We start from the raw sequence: 22239 nt of genomic DNA, 5'->3' as shown, positions 1-22239 counted from the left end.
AGATGTGGAATGGCTTTAGGGTTCCTGCATTCAGCAGTTTGGTGGGTCTTTTTGTTGTTGCTGTTGTTTTTTTTCTCTTAGCTTTCCTGCTAATAGACTTAAAATTTTCAAACGACCAGCCTTGGGCAGTGGGGTGGCAAATCTTTCCAAAGGTTAAGGCAATCTAGAGAAATAATAAGGGTTTATGTGCTTTGGGTTGCGAAGACCTTAATTTGAGACAATTATTAAAATGAGCTTAGAAAATAATACTAGGTTGAGCCATAGGAAATTTCTGTTTTTTTTTGCAGGTCGAAAACGGTTGTATAGAGGCAGCGTGATAATAGCTCAACCTAATTCATTTCAAATAATGACAACTCTGACTTCTGGCATATTGGAAAGTGTTAAACTTACATTTCCTTCTGGGTTTAATTTTTTCCAGTCCTGCTTTTGATTTGCTCTGTATACCCTGTGACCCTGTTTTGCTCAAGGGCCTAAAGAGAAATCAGTCCAAAGAGTATGTTATAGCTGTATTCAGAAATAGGTAGACTTGAATTTAATTTAAGAGAAAAATCATGTTTAGTTATAAATGTTATAAAGTTGTTCATATATGATATAATTCAGCCACAGTGTCAGCCTACCCATTCACTTAGTATTTTTCAGATCTGATGCCAGCTCTTAATATTGGTGATCTATAGTCTGAGAGCAAAGGGAAATTTTCCTGGACTTGAGGGTCATCTGAAATGGGGGTGATGGTGCCATTTGACTTAGAAAATTGGATGTGAGGAGTGTTACTAAATACAACTATAGTGTGTTTGTAACAAATACAGAGTGCTCTCAGTATCCTTGTCCCAAACCAGTTAGTGATTTCAAAATATGGCTTCACTGAACATTACATTTTTGTTACTAATTAAAAAGTAGTGTTTTACATCAGCAATTTGAAAGTGGAAATGAAAAGGATGGGTCAGAAGTGTGATGTGGATGGGTGTCTGGGTGGCTCAGTCAGTTAAACCTCTGACTCTTGATCTCTGTTCAGGGCTTGATCTCAGGGTGGGGAGTGCCTTGAACTCCCCACTCACTTAAAAAAAAGAAAAAGAAAGAGCAATGGAGATGGTAGATTTGAAATGGAGGAGGAAGCTGTATGGTGATGAAGATGCATCTGTGCCTCTTCTCTCTAGTTCTCTCTAGTTCTCTCCCAGCCACAGCCTGACCGATTCTCACTTAATCACTGTTTCACTTGTCCTGGTGAACTCTCCCTATTCCTTTTAGAGTTCTGAAGAAAACTTTGAACTTATTTATGATCCTTTAACTTAAAAAAAAAAAAAAAAAAGAAAGAAAGAAAGAAAGAAACCTAACAGCTCAGAGTATATCCATATTCCAGTCTGACCAGGTCTTTTAGAAGATAGAGAAGTGATATTATAGATATACATATGAAGTTCTGATTGAAAAACATCTTAATAAATTTATGGTGCCATCAGATGGGCAGGTTATAGAGAAGTTACTGATTTTGAGAGAGGTAGGTGCCTATGCCTGGTTAGAGGTACTAGTCTGTGGATTGATGAAAATTTATTAATTGAAGTTCTGTCGTTTAAATTGATTTTTCTTTTGCTCTTTGATTATTGAGGAAAGGAAATGGGGAGTGATTTTTCCCTTTGGCCTGCTTAGTTTGATTTACAACTGGCTTTTGGGAGGCAGGAACTAGTAATTCTAATCTTACCTGATTTGACCAAATGACCTTGAACAAGTCACTTGATTCCCTGATCTTAAACTTGGCAAAAACTCAAAGCTGTTTGAAAAACTAGAACTGCAATAATTAGCATCTTAGCCAAACTTTTAATGAGAAGTTTTTACATATAGAAAGTTGATAATTCATTCACATTCTGTGCAGATATTGGACCTATGATTTCGGATAAGATACATGTTTTTTGTAATCAAATACAACTTTTTCTAACTACAGGAAAATTTCAGATTCCCCACCGTTTAGTATGAAAACAGCCTCTTTTTTTTTTTTTTTCTTCCTCACATGAAAATGCCCTTTAAGTGCCTCAGTGCCAAAGTTCTTGAGCTTTGGTGGAAGGATATACAAGTGGTAGAATGTATTGTAAAAAAGTAAAAAAAAAAAACAAAAAACCTCATCCTGTTAAAGATCTTCACCTCCCACACGCTCGTGAGCACACACACTTGCTCAAACATTTTCTGAGTCGTGTTAGTCTTCTTAGAAGAAAACCATATTTAGGGAGCAAGTTGAAGTTTTAAAACCAAACAGCACACTTTTGACCAAGACTTCAGTGATGTTTTATGTCTTTCCTGCAGAATTTTGTTATGTTGGAAACAAGGTCTGGGTTTGCAGTGGAGGCTTCTTTAATGGTGAAAATATGCTAATCTTGGACAATCTTTAGAAGCAGTTTTCAAACAGTATCAGTTACTATTCCAGGCCATCAGTCGTGTAGCCAGTAGATGATTCTGCTCTAATCTCCTGACATTTTCCCCTCACCTCCGGAGCCCGAGCTCGACAGGCCAGTGGGAACAGCATATAATAAATTACCAGGAAAGAGGGTCTCTGTGTTGCGATGAGTCTTTAGAACTCTTCAGGAGAGTAGGCATTCCAAAGCACTAGAAGCCAAATACTGACTTCCCTAATTTTGCAGCTTTTTTGATCTTGGAAAATTTGTTGGATACATCCAGCCATATAAAACAGAACTTGAGCAAGCAAGAAATAAGGAATATGGTGCTGCTGAGACCTGTCAAAGAAATACAGAAAACTGGAAGTTAACACTGGTTAAGATAAAGGATAATCAGAAGCAAACAGGTTGGGTGTGGCTTAAAAGAGGTTAGTTAATAGGGCGGTCCTGAGAGGAGGCAGGGCTGCATGGCCTACTAGCATAAGGGCCGTTATTTAGGTTTCTGATAATATTAGCTAAGTAAAAGTGTGCCTGCCTTTGTACAATAGGTGTATTTTTGTAGAAAGTTGTGAGAAAATGGATTTGAGATCTATGGGTCAATAATTAGCATTTGAGTGTCTGCCTATTATGTTACTAGCTATGGGAGATACTTGAATTCTAGACTTCTGACTGCTTCTTTCATTTTATAGATGATCATATAAGCCCATGTTGTCATTAACTTGCCCAAACTTGAGAACTATAAGATATCACTGAGGCATGCACAATATGGTTGAAAAGACAAGATTAATCACAAGAAACAACTAGGGGAAAATAGAAGATAGTTTGTAGTAAGTTGCTAAATTATGTGATACTTGTTCTTAATGAGATGGGAGTTCAGAGAGGTATTCATTCCTTTATTCAACCAGTACTTCTTTTGAGTGTCTCCTCTTGTCTGATAGTCTTGGGTATTTAGCAGTCTAGAAATGAATAAGGCAGACCATTTCTGCCATCATTGTGCTTTTGTTTCAGTGAGAGGTTTTTGCCCTTATTGTGCCCCCATTATCCTAATGGGGGCACAGCCAATATGGAGGGCAATTTCAGATAGTGGTAGGAATGACTGAGTGTTTTAGATTGAGTGGTTAGGGAAAGACTTGTTGAAGAGATGATACTTGCCTTGAAGGTGTAGAATGAGTCACTCACAAGTTTGGGGGTGGTGGGCAGGGTAGGGATTGAGGGGGGCAGTGGTCATCCAGCACAGGTAAAAGTAGAGAGGCAAGGGTGATTTTGAGTGAAGGTTGACTGGATTTTTTAAGTGATGGAAGAGTGGGAGGAAATGGATTCCGAAAGGTGGGAGGGCTTAGGCTGTGTAGGACCCTGTAGCCATGGTAAGGACTGTGGAATAGGAGTGAACATTAGCTTTGAAACCAGCCAGACCTAGGTTCGAATCAACCCACTCAATGGACAGATTTTTTTTTTTTTTTTTATTCATTTGACAGAGCGAGTACATGAGTGGGGAGAGTGGCAGACTGGGCAGATTTTTTTTAAAGTGTTTTTTTACTTTTAAGTAGGCTCTACACCCAATGTGGGGCTAGAACTCGGCCACCCTGAGATCAAGAGTCACTTGCTCTACTGACTGAGCCAGCCAGGTCCATCGGGCAAGTTATTTTCAATTTTCTCACCTACCAAGTGGAAGATTTTCTCTTCTACACAGTCTGATACTGTGTAAAAGGGCTTAGCACAGAGCTTGACATCAAGCTCTGTGTTGATAATGATTATTTGTAAATGGGAGACATCCTCTGTGTTCTCATGCTCCTGCTCCCCAGAGCTGGGGGGACCAGGCCTCTGGTCCGACTTTACCAGGAACTAGATATGAAGCATTACCTCAGCTTTGCTCTCTATAAACGGAGGACACGGATGATAGTAGAGATTCTCCAGTTCCTTTTGGATTTGAGGTTATAGGAGTCTAATAAGCAAGTGTAGCGTGAACCTGAAAGTGGAAGAACTAACAACTTGTGTCAAGTAATAGTTCCCCATCTTTTTAAAATTCACATTTCCACTCACATGGTTTCCCACCTTTGGTGATTTGCTGAGCCGTGGCTTCTGTGACACTGCTGAAGTGGTGAAGTGTTGCCATGAATTGCCACATGGCCGGGTTGCATTCTTTGGGGTGATGGAGAAGTTCACACTGTACAATCTGTTGTTTTAGGACACTTGCCCTAAAAAGAATTTTTGTGCTGTTCTATAGGTTTGAAATTACTCTGACAAAACAAACAAACAAACAAAAAACACAACAAAACTGCAACAAAACTTGTATTGTCTTGGTCAAGGGAAAAAACTAAAAAAGAATTTTATATGAATATCTTTGGGATGTTAAAGCCATTTTTTCCTTCTTTTTCCTTTTCTTCTTTCTTCTTTCTTTTCTTTTCTTTTCTTTCTTTCTTTCTTTCTTTCTTTCTTTCTTTCTTTCTTTCTTTCCTTGGGGAAATCCTTTTAAGTTTTAATCTGCTAAATCCATTCTTTCCCTAGTGAAACTTGGCTTTTAAGTGTGAGGGAGAGCCCTGGACTCATTAGCTCCTGCCCCATCCTCAGTCCTCTAGGTAATTGGATGTTAAGTGAAAATGAATATTACATTTTGACCCAGTAAGTTCTTTTTTTAAATTGTGGCTTTATCCTGAAGAACACTCAGGCCTCCTGCTGATCCCCTGAATGCAGTGTTTTCCCAGGCACGGGAGTCCCACTGATCATTTAAAGTACCATCTCTTCTCCCATGCCCCTGTCCCCACTCCTTTCATTAGTTTGAGTAAGCAGTTATTAGACTCTAGGTATTATTACTCCTCCTTCCCAGGTTACAGACACCCAGGTACTTTGCAACGACTAGAAGGGAACCTGGTCATTGTTTCTGAGTTGCCTTAGTTACAGTCATCAATTATGAACAGTTCTCTGAGGCAATTCGTGGCCTAATTATGGTGATGAAAATGCTGTAGAGTGTCAGGCGCAGGCAGGCATGGATTGTAGGGAGGCTCAGTGTTGTGTTTTAAAACTTAAATTAATCTAGGCCATGCCAGTGAGCATGACTATTATTTTTTATTAAAGAGCTGTAAAACATGCAGGTATTGCAAGAAGGGAACTGTTTTCTTCACCTCCCAGGTGGTCCTAAAAGTATGATTAATAGATATTTAAACCTTTTGCTCAGGTCTCATTGTTGAAAAACCATTCGCTCAGAAAGATGGGAAAAGACTATTTTTTTTCCTCCTAAACCTGCTAATTATCCCATTTTTTTTTTTAATTTTTTTTTAATTTATTTATGATAGTCACAGAGAGAGAGAGAGAGAAGCAGAGACACAGGCAGAGGGAGAAGCAGGCTCCATGCACCGGGAGCCCGATGTGGGATTCGATCCCAGGTCTCCAGGATCGCGCCCTGGGCCAAAGGCAGGCACCAAACCGCTGCGCCACCCAGGGATCCCTAATTATCCCATTTTGAAGAGTTCTGCTTTTAGGCACCAGGCCTAAATTATACTCAGGCTTGTAATGTATCTATTTTCTTTTTTTTAAAAAAAAATTTTTATTTATTTATTTATTTGAGAAAAAGAGCGCGCACATGGAAGGAGGGGCAGAGGGAGAGAGAGAATCCCAAGCCGACTCCCCACTGAGCATGGATCCCAAATGTGGGGGCTTGATTCCATGACCCCAAGATCATGACCTGAGCCGAAACCAAGAGTTGGACACCCAACTGGGTGAGCCACCCAGGCACCCCTATATTTTCTGATTGTTAGACCATTGTCTTGTGAAGGTCAGAAAATAGCATTTTCTGGGGCACCTGAGTGGCTCAGTTGGTTAAGTGTCTGCCCTTGGCTCAGGTCATGATCTCAGGGTCCTGGGATCTAGCCCTGCATTGGGTTCCCTGCTCAGCGGGGGGCCTGCTTCTCCCTTTCCCTCTGCCTGCTGCTCCCCCTGCTTGTGCTCTCTGTCAAATAAATAAAATTGTTTATTTAAAAAAAAAAAAAAAGAGGAAAAAAATAGTATTTTCCCAAATGCTACACAGTGGTCGTTATAGTTAAAAAAAAGAGAAATCTTGTATTCCAGTTTAGAAAAAGACAAATTGGCAAGGAACTTTAAGGAAGTTAAACTATGTGGACCAATTCAGGATTTTTGGTGTGCTTATTACATGAAACTGTGTACATTAAAAGCATTTAATCTTTTAATTTATTAAGAAAAACTCATTTTATCCATATCCTCCTAGTCTATAGAGTAGTGATAGGAAAGTTTTCTGAATTATGATTTTCTTATGCCTAGAATAGTGCCTAGCACATTGTATGCACTTAAACATTTAATGGAATGAATGAAGGTACTATTGTCTTGATCTAACCAGACTCTTCGTTGTTGGATTGCATTTACTTTAGGGAAAGGATGGCTTCTTCTCTTAATCCTGATTTTGAAGTGACTTGGAATTCATTTTGCTCCACAATACTTTGTACTTGTTTTCCTTGCTGTTTCTTTGGGGGTAAATATACATAACATAAAGTTTGCTATGTATTAATTTAAATGTGTAATTCTGTGGCTTTAATTACATTCACAATGTTATGCAACTGTCACTGCTGTTTACAAAAATTTCATCACCCCAAGCAGAAGCTCTGTTCCCATTAAGCGATAATTCCTGATTCCCCTCTTTTCTCAGCCCTTGTTAGTATCTGATCTAATTTGTCTCTGAATTTGCCTTTTCTAGATGCTTTGTGTAAGTGGAATCATACTGTCCTTTGGTATCTAGCTTATTTTACTTCTTACAGTGTTTTCTTTTTTTTTTTTAAGATTTTATTTATTTATTCATGAGAGACACACAGAGAGAGAGGCAGAGACACAGGCAGAGGGAGAAGCAGGCTCCATGCAGGGAACCTGATGTGGGACTCGATCCTGGGACTCCAGGATCACGCCTTGCCTGGGCTGAAGGCAGATGCTTAACTGCTGAGCCACCCAGGCGACCCTCTCATAGTTTTTTCAAGGCTCATCCATGTGATAGCATGTATCAGAACTTTATTCTTTCTATGGCTGGATAATATTCCATCATATGTACCTGCCACCACATTTTGTTTATTCATCTGTTGATGAACACTTGAATTGTTTCCATCTTTTTGGGTATGTGAGTAATACTGCTCTGAACTTTTGTGTACAATTATCTGTTTGAGTCTCTGTTTTTAGTTCTTTCGGGTATATATTTAGGATTGGAATTGCTGGATAATATGGTAATTCTAGTTAATTTTTTGAGGAACTGCCTGACTTTTCCACAGTGGCTGCACGCCGTTTTCCCACCAGCAGTGGATGAGGGTTCCAATTTTCCACATCCTGGCCAACACTTGTTATTTTCCATTTTTTATGTTTGTTTTTTGTTTTTGTTTTTAATGTATAGGGATTTTAGTAGGTGTGAAATGATAGCTCATTGTGGTTTTGCTTTACATTTCTTAATGACAAATGATCAGCATCTTTTCATGTGTTTATTAGCCATTTGTGTATCTTGTTTGGAGAAATGTCTGTTCTGGTCCTTTGCCCATTTTTTAAATTGAATTGTCCATTGTTGAGTTGTGAGAAGCTGTCCATATATTCTGAATGTTAGACTGTTACCAGATGTATGGTTTGCAAATATCTCCTCCCCTTCTGTGGGTTGTCTTTTCACTCTCTTGATAGTGTCTTTTGATGTGCACAAGTTTTTAATTTTAATGAGTTTCAATTTATCTTTTTTTCTTTAGTTTGTACTTAAAAAAAAGAAAGTACTACTCCGTTAAGTATCACTTAACTTTTGCTCCCCTACAATGTGCTCATTACCACTTCTGCCCGTGAGGGTCTGATAGGCACTTCTAAATGCTTTAAGTTACCAAAAGGCATTTCCTGCGCAAGCTACTACTGATCTGATAATTAAGGAAGCAGGAATCAAGGGTTTTTGGTTTATCTTGCTCTTAAACCTCTTTAAGGTTGATGCTGGTTGCTTGGTTTCTGACTCTGTCTTTAAGATAGTTGCTCTTTGGGGCACCTGGGTGGCTGAGTCTAGCCTCTGACTCTTGGTTTCCGCTCAGGTCATGATCTCCAGGTTGTGAGATCCAGCCCTGAGTTGGGCTCTGCACTCAGCAGGGAGTCTCCCTTAGATGCTCTCCCTCTGCCCCCTCCCTGCTTGTGCCTTCTCTCTTTCTCTCAAACAAATAAAATCTTTAAAATGGATACTATTTTGCCACACTCACCTGGTCTGTGGATTGTGTTAACTGTTTCAAGTATTAGAATGGTCCTGTGATTTTTTTTTTCTTTTTCTGATGGAAGGGGGCCTGTCCAAATCTTGTTTTTTGTTTGTTAATTATGTTGTCTAATAGGACTGAAATATAACAAATATTTTCTGCTTTTAGTTGCAGTTCTCTGAAAGTCCACGTAAGGCAAGGCCAGATGTTGAGACACCAAATTTTTGGTGTTGGAGACAATACAGTATACTGATTAAACATATGTCATAGAAGAGAAATTTGGAAAATATTATAGATTGGTGAATGTAGTTAATGAAACACTGGACTCATTATTTTCCATATAGAAATTAAAGGGGCTGATGACTTTTAAGATAGGGAAAAGTAAGTTTCACTTGGCTTTTTTTTTTTTTTTTGGCATTTTTTTTTTTTTTTTTTTAATCTCAAATCTCCATTAACCAGCACCTTTTGTATTTTGTTACTGAGAATGAAAGACACGGAGGCTTGACTGAATTTGGTCTCAAGCGTGGGGTTTGTTTGTTTTTTTTCTGTCTTCTGATTTGGTGAAAATTGGTAATTCCTTATTCACCAGAGCATTCTGTTTCCCCATGCTTCCCGGTAAACGGCATAGGGTGGCAGGTGGAGGTGGAGGTGAGGAACAGGCTGCCAGGATGGTCTCTGCATGAAGTGGGAGATGTGTGATGCGAGCACAGGGTTTTTTCCCTATTTCCTTCATAACATTATCAGAAAATGAAAGAGTGCTAAAGAATGAGGAGTATAGAAAAATCTAATTTGTGAAATCTGCTGAACTCCTGTACTTCAAGGTAAAATATGGCAATTTATTATTATTTTTTGTCCTTGGTACCAGCTGAATTGTAAATGTATTTGTCTAAATGTGAGTAATAATGGTAGTGATTAAGGACAGGTGGGTACTTAGAAAATGTTTATGTTTTGAGGCTTGTGATAAAAGAAAAAATATATAAATTTGGCTTTTCATTTGCTTGATTTGGCTATTAGAGCTAACTTCATTAATTTAACCTCTGTATGTTACACCCCCTACAGTGTGGTAGGGTTGGGGGTTCAGTGATGAATGAAGTAAACACCATAGCTCTGTTGCTTTTAACTTTTCAGCTAGGGAGTACAGCTTCCCTGTAGTAAGAAATTTTCAATTTTGAGTGATTTTATACTCCTGGATGGGTGTGTTTAATTGAAGGTCAGTTCAGTCAGTTCAACCAGTGTTCACTTGGTGTTAACATTCCTTAATTTCTAGAAATAATAGTGAATATAATTTAACTGTAGATATTTATGACAACAAAAAAGCTTTTAAGAAATTCTTGAAAACACATTTAATCTCTAACCCCATTGGGCTCATTGGTTGTGCCTGTTTTTGGTGGTGGTCATATTTACAAGGAATGTGTCTGCTGTTTATCTCCTGAATGGAGTTATGGTGATGGTGGTAAGCAGTGACCTGAAGTTTCTTTATAACACCAGTGCTCTCTGGACCAGTGGAGGAGGGATGCATTTACATGCCTAGGCCTCTTCCACCCTGAAGAGTGTTGGTTTTAGAGTACAAGTCTGCACTGAATAGGTGCTCATAAGGCATTTGTCAGACATGCTCAATTGGTCTCCTACCCTTCAGTGACTTTCATTACTCTTGGGATAGAATCAGACCCCCTATTGTAACTTGTAAGGCCTTTCATGATCTGGCTTCTACCTGCCTCTTCAGCCTCATTTATGCCACTCCTCTCCTATCCCTCCAGCATTGACTAGGCTCTCTCCTTTTCCTTTTTACTGGCTAACTCCTATACTCGTGCCCATCATCAGACCTCTAATTCAGTGTTAAATGGGTGGGACTTATCTTCCTTGATCATTGTTGTATTCCTGCCTAGAACACTCTTGGCACACAGTAGGTGCTCAGTCAGTATTTATTTGTGAAGTCAAGAAGGTGAAGTAGAGATGGACAGATCTGAGGTGCTGAAAAGGACAACTAGCCAGTTCCGTTTCCGTATGTGAAAAGTTGCTGTGCTAACCATTAAGGTTTCAAGGTGAGGAACTAAAAGGATGAAGTAAAAACAATGGATTTGCAAATATGTTCGTTATAATTGAATCATAGCATAGTTTTAGATTAATTATGCTCAGCGCAGTCTGATGTTTTGTTATGTTGGGCCTGGTTTGCAGGTAGATGATAAGTAGGAGTTTTAAGTTTTGCCCGTTTTGTACTCAGCAAGGATTTTAACCCTTCTAAGCGCTTTGTATTTTATGTAGTATGAGTGTGATAATGCTTTGGAATTATAAGTCACAGAAGAATTTATTAATGGTTTGTCTTATACCTAAACTTGACAGTTAGATGAAAAAAAGGATAAACATAGGAAAACAATCAGTCCTGATTTAGGATGGGGCAGCTACAATAATTGTCATCTATTGAGAGGAACATTGTTTCTGTTTTTAATTAGGAAGGTATTTAGGTTAATGGCTTTGGTGTTTTCAAATTTATAAAAGTTATACCTTTATGCTGTGAATATGCTTGCCAGTCTTTAATTGGAGAGGTAGTTTTTGTCTAGGACCTGAGAAACTGTTTTATATTTTACTTCATCCAGGGAGAGGTGAAGATAAAACACTTTCTGAAACTGAAAGTCCATATGGATGGTGTGCCTGTTGTTCATGAATAACTAGCTCTTGTGCTTCATGCTACTGGGTGGAAGGTGGAAATAACCTTGTCTCTATTGCTAAAATGATGTTTTCAATAAAAGCTTGAGCTTGGGATGCCTGGGTGGCTCAACGGTTGGGCGCCTGCCTTCGGCTCAGGTCGCAATCCCGGAATCCGGGATCAAGTCCCTCATCGGGCTTCCTGCGAGGAGCCTGCTTCTCCCTCTGCCTGTGTCTCTGCCTCTGTCAGTCTGTGTCTCTCATGAATAAATAAATAAGATGTTTTTTTTTTTTAAAAAAGCTTGAGCCAATTAGTGCTAGGCCAACACCCATCAGTTGTTTTGTCTGGAAGGGACAACTAGAAACCTTCATTGTGCTATGTGTGTGTGCGCACGCGCGCGAGTGTGTGTGTATGTGACAGAGAGGGAGAGAGAATGTGAGAGGGGAAGTGAAATGTTTTTTTTGGTGTTGGCTTGATTTTCTGTTTCATTGTTGGCTTGCCTGGCTTTTTCATTCTGCTTTTAAGTATCGAGAAATCTTAAGATTTGCATGAATTAGAAAATTTGGATTTATTTGAATTCCATTTGGTAATTAACTTTAGATAAGAGCTACATTTTTGTTCAGCTTTAAATTTGAGATCTTTTCCTTAATTATTTTATCTTATAGAAAATTCCAAACCTACACAAAAGCAGAGTGAACAGTATAGTGGACCCCCATGAACAAAGGTAATTTTTTGATGTGACTTTTGTATTTATGAAGAATATAAAAGGTAAAAGGGCCCAAAGTCCCCCCCTTCCAAAAAAAGAAAACCCACAGGGGATCCCTGGGTGGCTCAATGGTTTAGTGCCTGCCTTCAGCCCAGGGCGTGATCCTGGAGTCCCGGGATCGAGTCCGCATCAGGCTCCCTGCATGGAGCCTGCTTCTCCCTCTGCTTGTGTGTGTGTCTGCCTCTCTCTCTGTGTGTCTCTCATGAATAAATAAATAAAATCTTTAAAAAAAAGAAAAAAAAGAAAAAAGAAAAGAAAACCCACAAAAAAACAAGAATAGGGTTAGGTTAATTAGTAACCGAATTTCTAAAGCTTTTGGATAATTCAATTTAATTTTTGTTTGATGCCAGTTACTTAAATGAGTGTGTTTCTTAATATGTAAAAAGGGAAGATGAGCAGTATATAAATGCAGGATTATTGCAACGATAAAGGAGATATAGCGTCATATGTTTGCAAGTCTTGGTACTTACTAGTTAGATATTCACCAGATCACTATGCCCTTCCCCTTCCCTAGTCCCTTGATCACAGTGCTCAGTTGGAGTAGAGACTGGAGAGGAAAGAGGAAATTTCCTGCTGGGTTACCAGCTCCCCTGAACAGGTATGTACTAGACCAGGGCTGAAGCAGTTGATTGTGGTGAAGTTTCTGGAGGATTTAATTTTTTCTGTGACCCTGTTCATTAGAACAGAATTTAGAGCTAGAAGAACAAGGGTCAGCATGTTTGCAAAGGATAAATCTTCCCATGTTGTGGTGTTACCTGGAAGTTCTGCTGAGCTTCAAGAGCAGGTGCTGTGGCTAAGGATGCTGAAGCCGGAGGCGTGGGGGTGGGGGAGCCAGGAGTGCTGGGAACAGAACAATACTGCTAGCTTGTCTACCACCTGTGCTCTTTTGGCTTCCATGGCCTTTTTTCCTGAGAAATATATTGCTAATTTCTGTAGCTATTTATGTTAGCTTTGACCAAAGCCAAGTACAAAGCTTGCAAGGGAAAATGGGAAAAATACCTCTTTTAAAGAGGACTTGTTTTGGCATAGATTTTGTGGTTTGTGCTTAGTAACATTCCCCAGTATCCACGAATTAAACATTACTACTACTGATTTAATTTTAGTATTATTCTGTTAATTTAATAGTTTTATAATTAAAATAGTTAAACAGACTGCATAGATTAGAGCTATAGTTTTGGGTTGTATTGTATGTGTGAAAAACTGACTCTTTTCATTGTGATAGCTGAATAAACTTACCAGTAGATTATTTATGTAAGTTTGTGTCATCAGAAACATTCCGGAATGAATCATGCATGTGTAATTAGAATCTCACAAATGTTACCACCCTTGTTCTGTTGAACAGTATTTTTAAACTATTAAATGAACTTCAACAATGATAAAATTACAATAATTTATTTGTAATCATGTTTTCATCACAAGTGTTTTCATTTCTTCGTCTCCTTTTCATCTTTAGATGCACTCAGATATTTGAAAATTTTGCTGCTTAGGAATTGTTAGTCTGAGAGAATTGATTTTTAGAAGAGTGGTAGCAATTTAGTCAGTGCCGTTTTGTGCTGGAATAACCTTTTGCAGTTTCTCTGCTGTAACATCTTTTTCTGGTTAGTTCTGTGTTTCCCCTCACTATAACTAAACATAATCTCTTGCTATAAGATTATTTCTAGCAAGGGAATTCTTGAAAGGAAGGCTATAAAGAAAACATACTTGCTGTGTTTACTGATAGGCAAAAAACCTGATAGGAAATTGCAGCCCCTTTGGTGTCAAGTTGATTTAATCTTGTTCCTAAATATTATTAATAAAATTAAGTAGAAGATTTAAAATTTCGTGAAATTGTACACCAGGGTGGCTAACTTAATGTGAAAGTGTAATATTTGATCTGGTTTCTCCATTGATTGGATTCTGCAAAGTAGAAATCAAGGCTTTCTTGGAAATCTTGTACTTCGCGATTATTTTTCTCCAGTGTGGTATTTTTTCTTTAGTTTGTCAGAAGTAACTAAAGTTTGAATAGCTGAGAAGTCAAAGGTAAGTCAGAGCAGATCAAAACAAAAGGAGTTGGTTGGGTTGCTGTGGCCACATTAAACATACACATTGCTGTCATTATTTCCCTAGTGTTTTCAAATGTAGCTATGTGACACAGTGTGCCCTCTATAGCTAAAGGAATTAAATATATAGTTAATTTTGTATGGCTTTCTCTAGGCTGACTGGGTTTTTCTAGTTTTTTTTTGAAACATTAGGATGAAAATTCAGAATCTTACTTTCTGAATTGCTGGAAATTTAGGTTGCAACTGAATGTCATCTTTTCTTTTTCTACCCTCTTTTTTTAAGGTACCTAATACATACAGAATAGGGACACCATGAATGTCATGCAAGTCATTCTTTGTAAAGGTGGCTAAATTAAATACAATTAGTTCTGCTGTAATGTGACTTAGGCATTCCTAAAAATCACCATGTCCACAAAATTGGTAAATAAAAGCTATAGAACTTATGGAAAAAGTGAATTTAGGTACACAACCCTCAAAAACTTTATTAGTGACTCATTAAAAAAAAGGAACCCAATGAAAAAGGATACTAACGAAAACTGAGCACAGGTTTATACCTGTTTAAATGGTTAAGAAAAACCATAAATAGGGCACTTTAGGGGCTCTTGGGTGGCTTAATCAGTTAACCGGCTACCTTCGGCTCAGGTCATGATCTCAGCGTTCTAGGATTGAGCCCTACATTGGGCTCCCTGCTCAGTGGGGAATCTGCTTCTCTGCCCCTCCCTGGCTCATGCTTGTGCTCTCTCTTTCTTTGAAATAAATAAATAACATTTAAAAAAATGGATACTTTACTTTGAAAAAGACCTGAAATTTGCTCTTGGATGTGGGCATCAAGACAGCCAACTTGTGAGTTATTATGTAGTGGGTGAAAGGAGGATTGATACAGTACCAAACATTGTAATGTCAGATGTGTATAGGGCACTTGCTTGATGAAGTGAGGTAGCTGGTAGATGTTTGGGGTATGTGCATGTGCATGAGTGTGTGTGTGTGTGTGTGTGTGTGTGTAGCGGGGTGTAGTTTTCTGCATGTTCCTTATGGGTGAAATTGCACATAAGTAAATGTGAAATTCCAGTTATGCTCATTGTTGTCATATATCACTTGTCTTGGAACAAATGTGCATTTTCAAAATAAGCATCATAGCAGAACTGTCTATAAGACAAAATTGTGACGTAATTTGGTTAAATGTATGAGACTTTTTAAAAATGATTTTTAAAAAGTTTTGGGGATTCCTGGGTGGCGCAGCAGTTTGGTGCCTGCCTTTGGCTCAGGGCGCGATCCTGGAGACCAGGGATCGAATCCCACATCGGGCTCCCGGTGCATGGAGCCTGCTTCTCTCTCTGCCTGTGTCTCTGCCTCTCTCTCTCTCTCTCTCTCTCTGTGTGACTATCGTAAATAAAAAAATAAAAAAAAAAAAGTTTTGTGCGATTATAGTACATCGACTTTTTCTTGAACCATTTGGTGACATGATTTCGTATCACCCCTAAAATACTAGACTATGTTTTTCAACAAACAAGGTTATTTCAACAAAAGACCAGCCAACCATTAAAGTTAAGAAATTAACATTGATACTTTATGGCCTTTTAATCCTTCAGCCCCCATCAGAGTGTTGCCAGTTGCCCCAGTAATGTCTTTTAGACTAAAAAAATAATTAAATTCAGAGTCACATTTTTACTTTCTGGCATAACAGCTTGTTCTAAGTGCATTGTGCCTTCCTTATCCCAGACCTGGAATCAGCTATTTTCCAAAGAATTTTGATTCTTTTCAATGAAGAATGGATATTCAGAAGCCAAGAGCTGGATACTGGGGGCACTCATTGCTATTGGAGTGTTAAGGCTTCTTGCCTCAATATATAAAGCTATGCACATCGACATCTGTATTTCTACATGTAAATGGGAAATTGTGGAGTTCACATCAATACCTGCAATTTAAATCTAACACCTCAGGGTTCAGTCTAGTTTTCTCTCTTTCCATATTTGTAATTCCTTTCTCTCGCAGTGAGAATCTTAGCTCCCATTTTTCTTAATACACTTACCTAGTTGATCAATCCCTTGTATGCTTTATATCCCCAGTCTCTATTTGGACATCCTTCTCACCCCAAACAGTTCAGTTCCCTTTGCTGGGCTCTCCTCCCTCCTGATCGCACTTAACTCCCACACCCTGCACCAGCCCATTTGTCAGCATGAGTGTCCTCCCCATGCTGCTTGGGCTCACACACCTTGGACCAGGTTGCTCCTCTTCCCAGGCAGGCACTCCTCTCACCCCTGCTTGGGCTGTGGCACCCCGACCTTGGCACCCCCCTCTTTCCTGCTGGATGCCCTCCTCACCCTTCCTGGCTCTGACACTGCATGCAGGGCAGCCCTCATCCTGCCGTGCTTAGGCATCCCCTTGTGACCCATTGTGTCTTCCCTGGACACCTCAGCACAGACACCTCCCTTGCTTTACCCCACCTAATGGCTTTAGGACTGAATTGTTTTGGAAAAGGAAGGGGACTATATAAAACTTTTTGATAAGTAAATTCACGTTTTTGGAGGAAAAATTACCTGGGCCATGTCACCTAGTTTTATATTCTGAATATTGATAGAGTCACCATACCTGTCTTAAATTCTTTTTAGGTTATTTTCTGTGTCTTTCAATGCACAAGGTAATTCTTGATTTCTTCCAGTAGGCTGCACATTTTTAGCTAACCAGAGGGTGACAAAGTGAAACATTTAACCCACATAATTCTATGAGTCTCCCCCCACCACCACCTCTTCTTCAGTCCTGTGACATAGATAGGAACTGTAGTGTCTGAGAAAGCCTGCTTCCCAGAATTGACTATATTGGTCAGTAGTTTGCATTTCTGGGTGTAGAAACAGAAGTGTAGAAATAGAAAGCTGGCTAGCTTTCTCTCTCTCTCTGTCTTTGTCTCTCTCACTCTGTCTCTCTCTTTTTAAAAGATTTTATTTATTCATGAGAGACACGGAGAGAGGCAGAGACACAGGCAGAGGGAGAAGCAGGCTCCATGCAAGGAGTCCTATGTGGAACTTGATCCCAGGACTCCAGGATCATGCACTGGGCCGAAAGCAGGCGCTAAACCACTGAGGCACCCAGGCGTCCCTTTCTCTGTCTCTCTCTCCTTTTACTCTTCCCTTCTAGTTCAGCGGCCTTTCTGTGTCCCAACTTGACAGTGGCAGCAGGTGCTGCTTCCATTAGTTGAGCCTTTTCTGTAAGTTTGTTTTACATGTTATCCTTTTTTTTTTTTTTTAATTATTTATGATAGTCACAGAGAGAGAGAGGCAGAGACACAGGCAGAGGGAGAAGCAGGCTCCATGCACCGGGAGCCCGACGTGGGATTCGATCCCGGGTCTCCAGGATCGTGGGCCCTGGGCCAAAGGCAGGCGCCAAACTGCTGAGCCACCCAGGGATCCCTACATATTATCCTATTAAAACACCCTACTTCCGTGACATGCAGTTGTTTTACAGATGAGGAAATCAAGGCTGGGAGGGGTTAAATAATTTATTCAAGGTCACAGAACTTATGAGACGTTTGAGGTATAATTTGAATCCAAGCCTGCTTTTTTTTTTTTTTTTTTTTTTTTAAGTTTCCCTAGAGCCTGTGTTCTTGACTATGTCTAGGTTGCTTCTGTAAAATTAGGATACATTTGGCCATACTGAGATTTTGAGTCACAGTTTTTTATTCCTTTTGATTTAGGAAGAGGAAGTGTAAGCTTCCTTGAAAGTGACAGAAGAATAGTTGTCCGGAAACAGTGCCACTTAAGTGTTTCTGGAATGGACCCACAGGAGTGGTCGGAGTGGGGCTGGATAAGCCCACTTCTCCTGTGATCTGGGCACAATTTTGCTCTTTCTACAGAAAGGGCGCTTTGAAGTACAAGGATCAAAACTTTTCTAACTTCTCTTTGGAAGTCAATGTGAATATTAAGGTCTTTCACAAAGTGTATTTAAGCTGTTTGATGTTCATAAGGAAGAGCAGCTTTGAGTTGACTCAGTTTATCCCCCATCTCAGTCTTGTTATTTCTCTCTGAATGGAATAATGTGGCTAATTGTTGTGTTGAAAGTGGGTGTTCATATGTGGTTTCGAGTTATTTTCTAGGTGCAGAGGTAATTGTTTTGTGCTTTTGCCCCTCTTCAGGACAGCTCTCCCTGGTGACTGGTATCAGAACCCTTGAGGTAGCTGACAGGACTGGGGAACTTCTGCCAGGCTACTCATTATGCAAAGAGCTGTTCTTGATGCAAAGCTGCAGGCCTGCCCTGGAGTCGAACTGGCACTGTATCCTCATTTGCACTGCTCTCTAACCATGGAGCTGAGCTAATCATATCTGAGAATAAACACACTGTCAGCCAGGCTTTGGGGAAGTGGCGAGGAAAGTAAGCTTGTTTCTTAATGATGTACAACCATGAGAAGAATAGGAATATTTGTACTCAACCTCTAGACTTACTGAAAACAGAGGTGTAGAAAGCTGGCTAGCTCTGTCTCTCTCTCTCTCTCTCTCTCTCTCTCTCTTTACTCTTCCAGTTTATCTGTTAGTCACTCTGCCTTACAGACCTTTAGAAACACTTCCCTGAGGTTCCTCAAAGAGTTAAAAATAGAACTACCCTACGACCCAGCAATTGCACTGCTGGGGATTTACCCCAAAGATACAGATGCAGTGAAACGGCAGGACACCTGCACCCCAATGTTTATAGCAGCAATGTCCACAATGGCCAAACTGCGGAAGGAGCCTCGGTGTCCATCGGAAGATGAATGGATAAAGAAGATGTGGTCTATATATACAATGGAATATTACTCAGCCATTAGTAATGACAAATACCCACCATTTGCTTCAATGTGGATAGAACTGGAGGGTATTATGCTGAGTGAAGTAAGTCAATCAGAGGACAAACATTATATGGTCTCATTCATTTGGGGAATATAAAAAATAGTGAAAGGGAATAAAGGGGAAAAGAGAGAAAATAAGTGGGAAGTATCAGAGAGGGAGACAGAACATGAGAGACTCCAACTCTGGGAAACGAGCAAGGGGTAGTGGAAAGGGAGGTGGGCAGGGGGATGGGGTGATGGGTGATCAGCAAGCACTGAGGGGGGCACTTGACGGGATGAGCACTGGGTGTTATGCTATATGTTGGCAAATCGAACTCCAATAAAAAAATACACACACACACACAAAAAAACACTTTCCCAAGTTATACAAGTACTGTGTTTGGTATGTTCAGGGCAGAGAGAATTTGCCTGCCCATGGGAGATAAGAACTGCATTGAGCTTTGGAGCCACACCTTCTGAGTTTATGTCCCAGCTCTGCAATTTGCTGGTTTTGTGACTTGGGGCAAGTTACTGAACCATTTAGTTCCTACTTCAGCTTTCTCATGGGATGATAATAGTTCTAGTTTACAGTGAAGTGCTTAGCGAGGTTCCTGGCAGTGGTAAGCAGACCCAGTAAATGTTAGCTGCTACTATGATTGATAGTCTGCCTTCTGGGAGATTACAATCTTAGATGTGTTTTGGGGACTAGGTTACATGCACAGGATATAACAGGCTCGAGGAATTACAACATAAAAGAGTGGGAGAGTATATTCAAGATTACTGGAATGACCTCTGTATTTTACAGATGGGGGAATGGAATTTTAGAGATGGTGAAGGATTTACTGTCTCCTGGGCAGTACCAAGACTAGAGCTCATTCCCAGTCTAGTTGTTAAACCAAGGATTTTCATGAAGTTGGCATTGAATGATGATGATGATGGTGATGATATGATGATACCAGGATTTTTCTTGTTGTTGGGGGTGAGGCAGAGAGAGGCTTGTGTATAAATAGAAAAAGCACACTCAACATACCTATTGTTTTTATAATGCAGACTACAGTGAATAAGTTAAAAAAAAAAACTTGGCAGATGGGAATATACTGAAGATAGGGAGAAAGCATGATTGTGGGGACATAGGTTTAAAACGGTTCAAGTACTCTCTTGCAGACATGGGGTCCGTAGGATTTTAGGGTGTTTTGTGGTTGGGAAAACCAGCTTATGTGCATCTTTGAGGTGAGCAGCAAGGATCAAACAGGTACAAAGGGCATTGTAGCTCCATAATCAGAGTAGGATGGGGATCATTACAGGTCAGTTACCGCTAGGGTTTCGGTTTTTTCCCCAGTAATTAATATTTATTTTGGATTATAAAAGTAATACATTGAAAGTATAAAATTTGGAAAATACATCCAAGCATAAAATAAAGATAGCATAAAATCTCATAACCCAAAGATAATATACTATTAATATTTTTTTAGTATGTATAATTTTTCAAAAACATAATTGAGCTCATATTGTATGTATGGTTTTATATATTAAAATATTAAAGTGTAATCTAGAGGCAAAGTGTCAGCTTTTCAATCCTCTATGAAAATGTGGACTTTATCATACATATGCCATAAAAGCACATTCTTTGTGTGTGTTTTTTATAGTAGTAATGAATCAGGCTATTGGTGCTGCACCTTTGTTTTTATCAGAATGACTCATAATTCCCCATCTATAGGCAGTCTCAGAAATTAAAATAATAAACTAATCCTCAAGGAAATTTTGCCTGACTCAACAAGCACTGTTTTTATCATTATAGCTCTTATCTATTGTTAAATAATATTCTAGGACCAGAACTTGGTGTAGTCTGCTAATTTAATGTTAAATTAACCGGTTGCCAGATAAAGCCAGGTAACTATAGTTCACAGCAGAGAGAACAGTCCATTATTGCCAAGAAAGATTTGGTTGGGTCATAGGCAGAAAGGAAATCTAAGTATTAAAAGAAATGTAAATTATAGATAAAATTGAAATCCATAGCTGAGGATTCTTCCGTAGAATACTTTATGCTTCCATGAATTAATAACAATAGAATTTCAACAAACAAGAGTAGTTGTTAAATAAAAAGGTTTATATGTTGGGCATACCAATCAGTGTGCCTTCTTTGGGGCTAAATATTATTACATTGAAAGATACTGGCAGCAAATTAACTGTTAGATTAATAATATCACTTAACGTGGAATTCAAAGGAATTATAGGAATCTAAAGATGCCACTTTTCCCCTACTTTACATATATAAGCATATAAATTTGACTTCAGTAATGTGCTTTCATTGAATACTTTATGATTAAAATGATTGTTCTTTTTTTAAAGTTTTTAAATTTTTAAAAAATATTTTATTTATTGATTCATGAGAGACGCAGAGAGAGAGAGGCAGGCTCCATGCAGGGAGCCCGACACGGGACTCGATCCCAGGACTTGATCCCGGGACTCCAGGATCACGACCTGGGTGGAAGGCAGGCTCTAAACCGCTGAGCCACCCAGGCGTCCCTGATTGTTTTTTTTTAAACATTGTTTTTCTTTTCTTTTCTTTTCTTTTCTTTTCTTTTCTTTTCTTTTCTTTTCTTTTCTTTTCTTTTCTTTTCTTTTTTCTTTTTTCTTTTTTCTTTTTTCTTTTTTCTTTTCTTTCTTTTTTTTAAGATTTTTAACTTATTTTTATTAGATACAGAGAGAGCGAGAGAGAGAGGCAGAGACACAGGCGGAGGGAGAAGCAAGCTCCATGCAAGGAGTCGGACGTGGGACTGGATCCCGGGTCTCCAGGATCACACCCTGGGCTGAATGAAGGTGGTGCTAAACTGCTGAGCCACCCGGGCTGCCCCAAAACATTTGTTTTTCTAAGATTGATTCCTCACACTATAGACTTGAAGGTTGTTCAAAATGCATTTCTGAAAAAGTGGGTAGAAATGACACTTGTTCTGGGAGAGGGAAATGAGCATTGGCATTGACCAGAAAGGGGCTGAGGAAACTTTCAGAGATGATGGTATGTTTCATACCTTGATAGAGATTTGGATTACACAGGTATGCAGTCATCAAAACTCAGCAAATGCACACTTTCATTTTATGAAACTTTATATCTAAAGGGCAAAAATTATACAAATATTGAACTCTTACTAATGATATGCTGAAGTATTTAGAGAGCAGTTTACTCATGTCTGTAATACTTGGAAATGCATGAAAAAAATGAGGTGGATGGATGGCTGGCTAGATGGATATATTTATAGTAAAAGAAAAAGTTAAGCATAGAATCAAGATGGTGAGTATATTCTGTAAAATTCTTTCAACTTTGCTATGTATTTGAAATTTTCCATGATAAAATGTTGGTGTAAATAATGTCATAAATTAGTATCTGTGATTCTGTCCCCATGGAGCAGAAATGGAGCCGTTTGAATC

The 22239-nt window shown here is 39.1% G+C and overlaps 1 protein-coding gene across 2 annotated transcripts in view; it reads left to right on the top strand.

The window, feature by feature from the left end:
• The window catches only part of B4GALT5 (beta-1,4-galactosyltransferase 5), a 75960-nt gene that overhangs the window by 2366 nt on the left and 51355 nt on the right, over positions 1-22239 (top strand). Inside the window, exon 1 of one of the 2 annotated variants that reach the window (XM_072801428.1) lies at positions 11916-11940. The exons of the other annotated variant lie outside the window; for it this stretch is intronic. Coding sequence (XP_072657529.1) covers positions 11931-11940 — 10 coding nt within the window. The 5' untranslated portion in view covers positions 11916-11930. Of the gene's footprint in view, positions 1-11915; positions 11941-22239 lie in introns of those variants that run through there. 2 annotated transcript variants of the gene reach the window in all.

The sequence above is a fragment of the Canis lupus genome, chromosome 26 (assembly GCF_048164855.1).
Source record: "Canis lupus baileyi chromosome 26, mCanLup2.hap1, whole genome shotgun sequence".
In the NCBI taxonomy this organism is placed as follows: domain Eukaryota; kingdom Metazoa; phylum Chordata; class Mammalia; order Carnivora; family Canidae; genus Canis; species Canis lupus.
The sequence above is the reverse complement of the archived record's forward strand: the minus strand, read 5'-3'. Positions and strand labels throughout refer to the sequence as shown.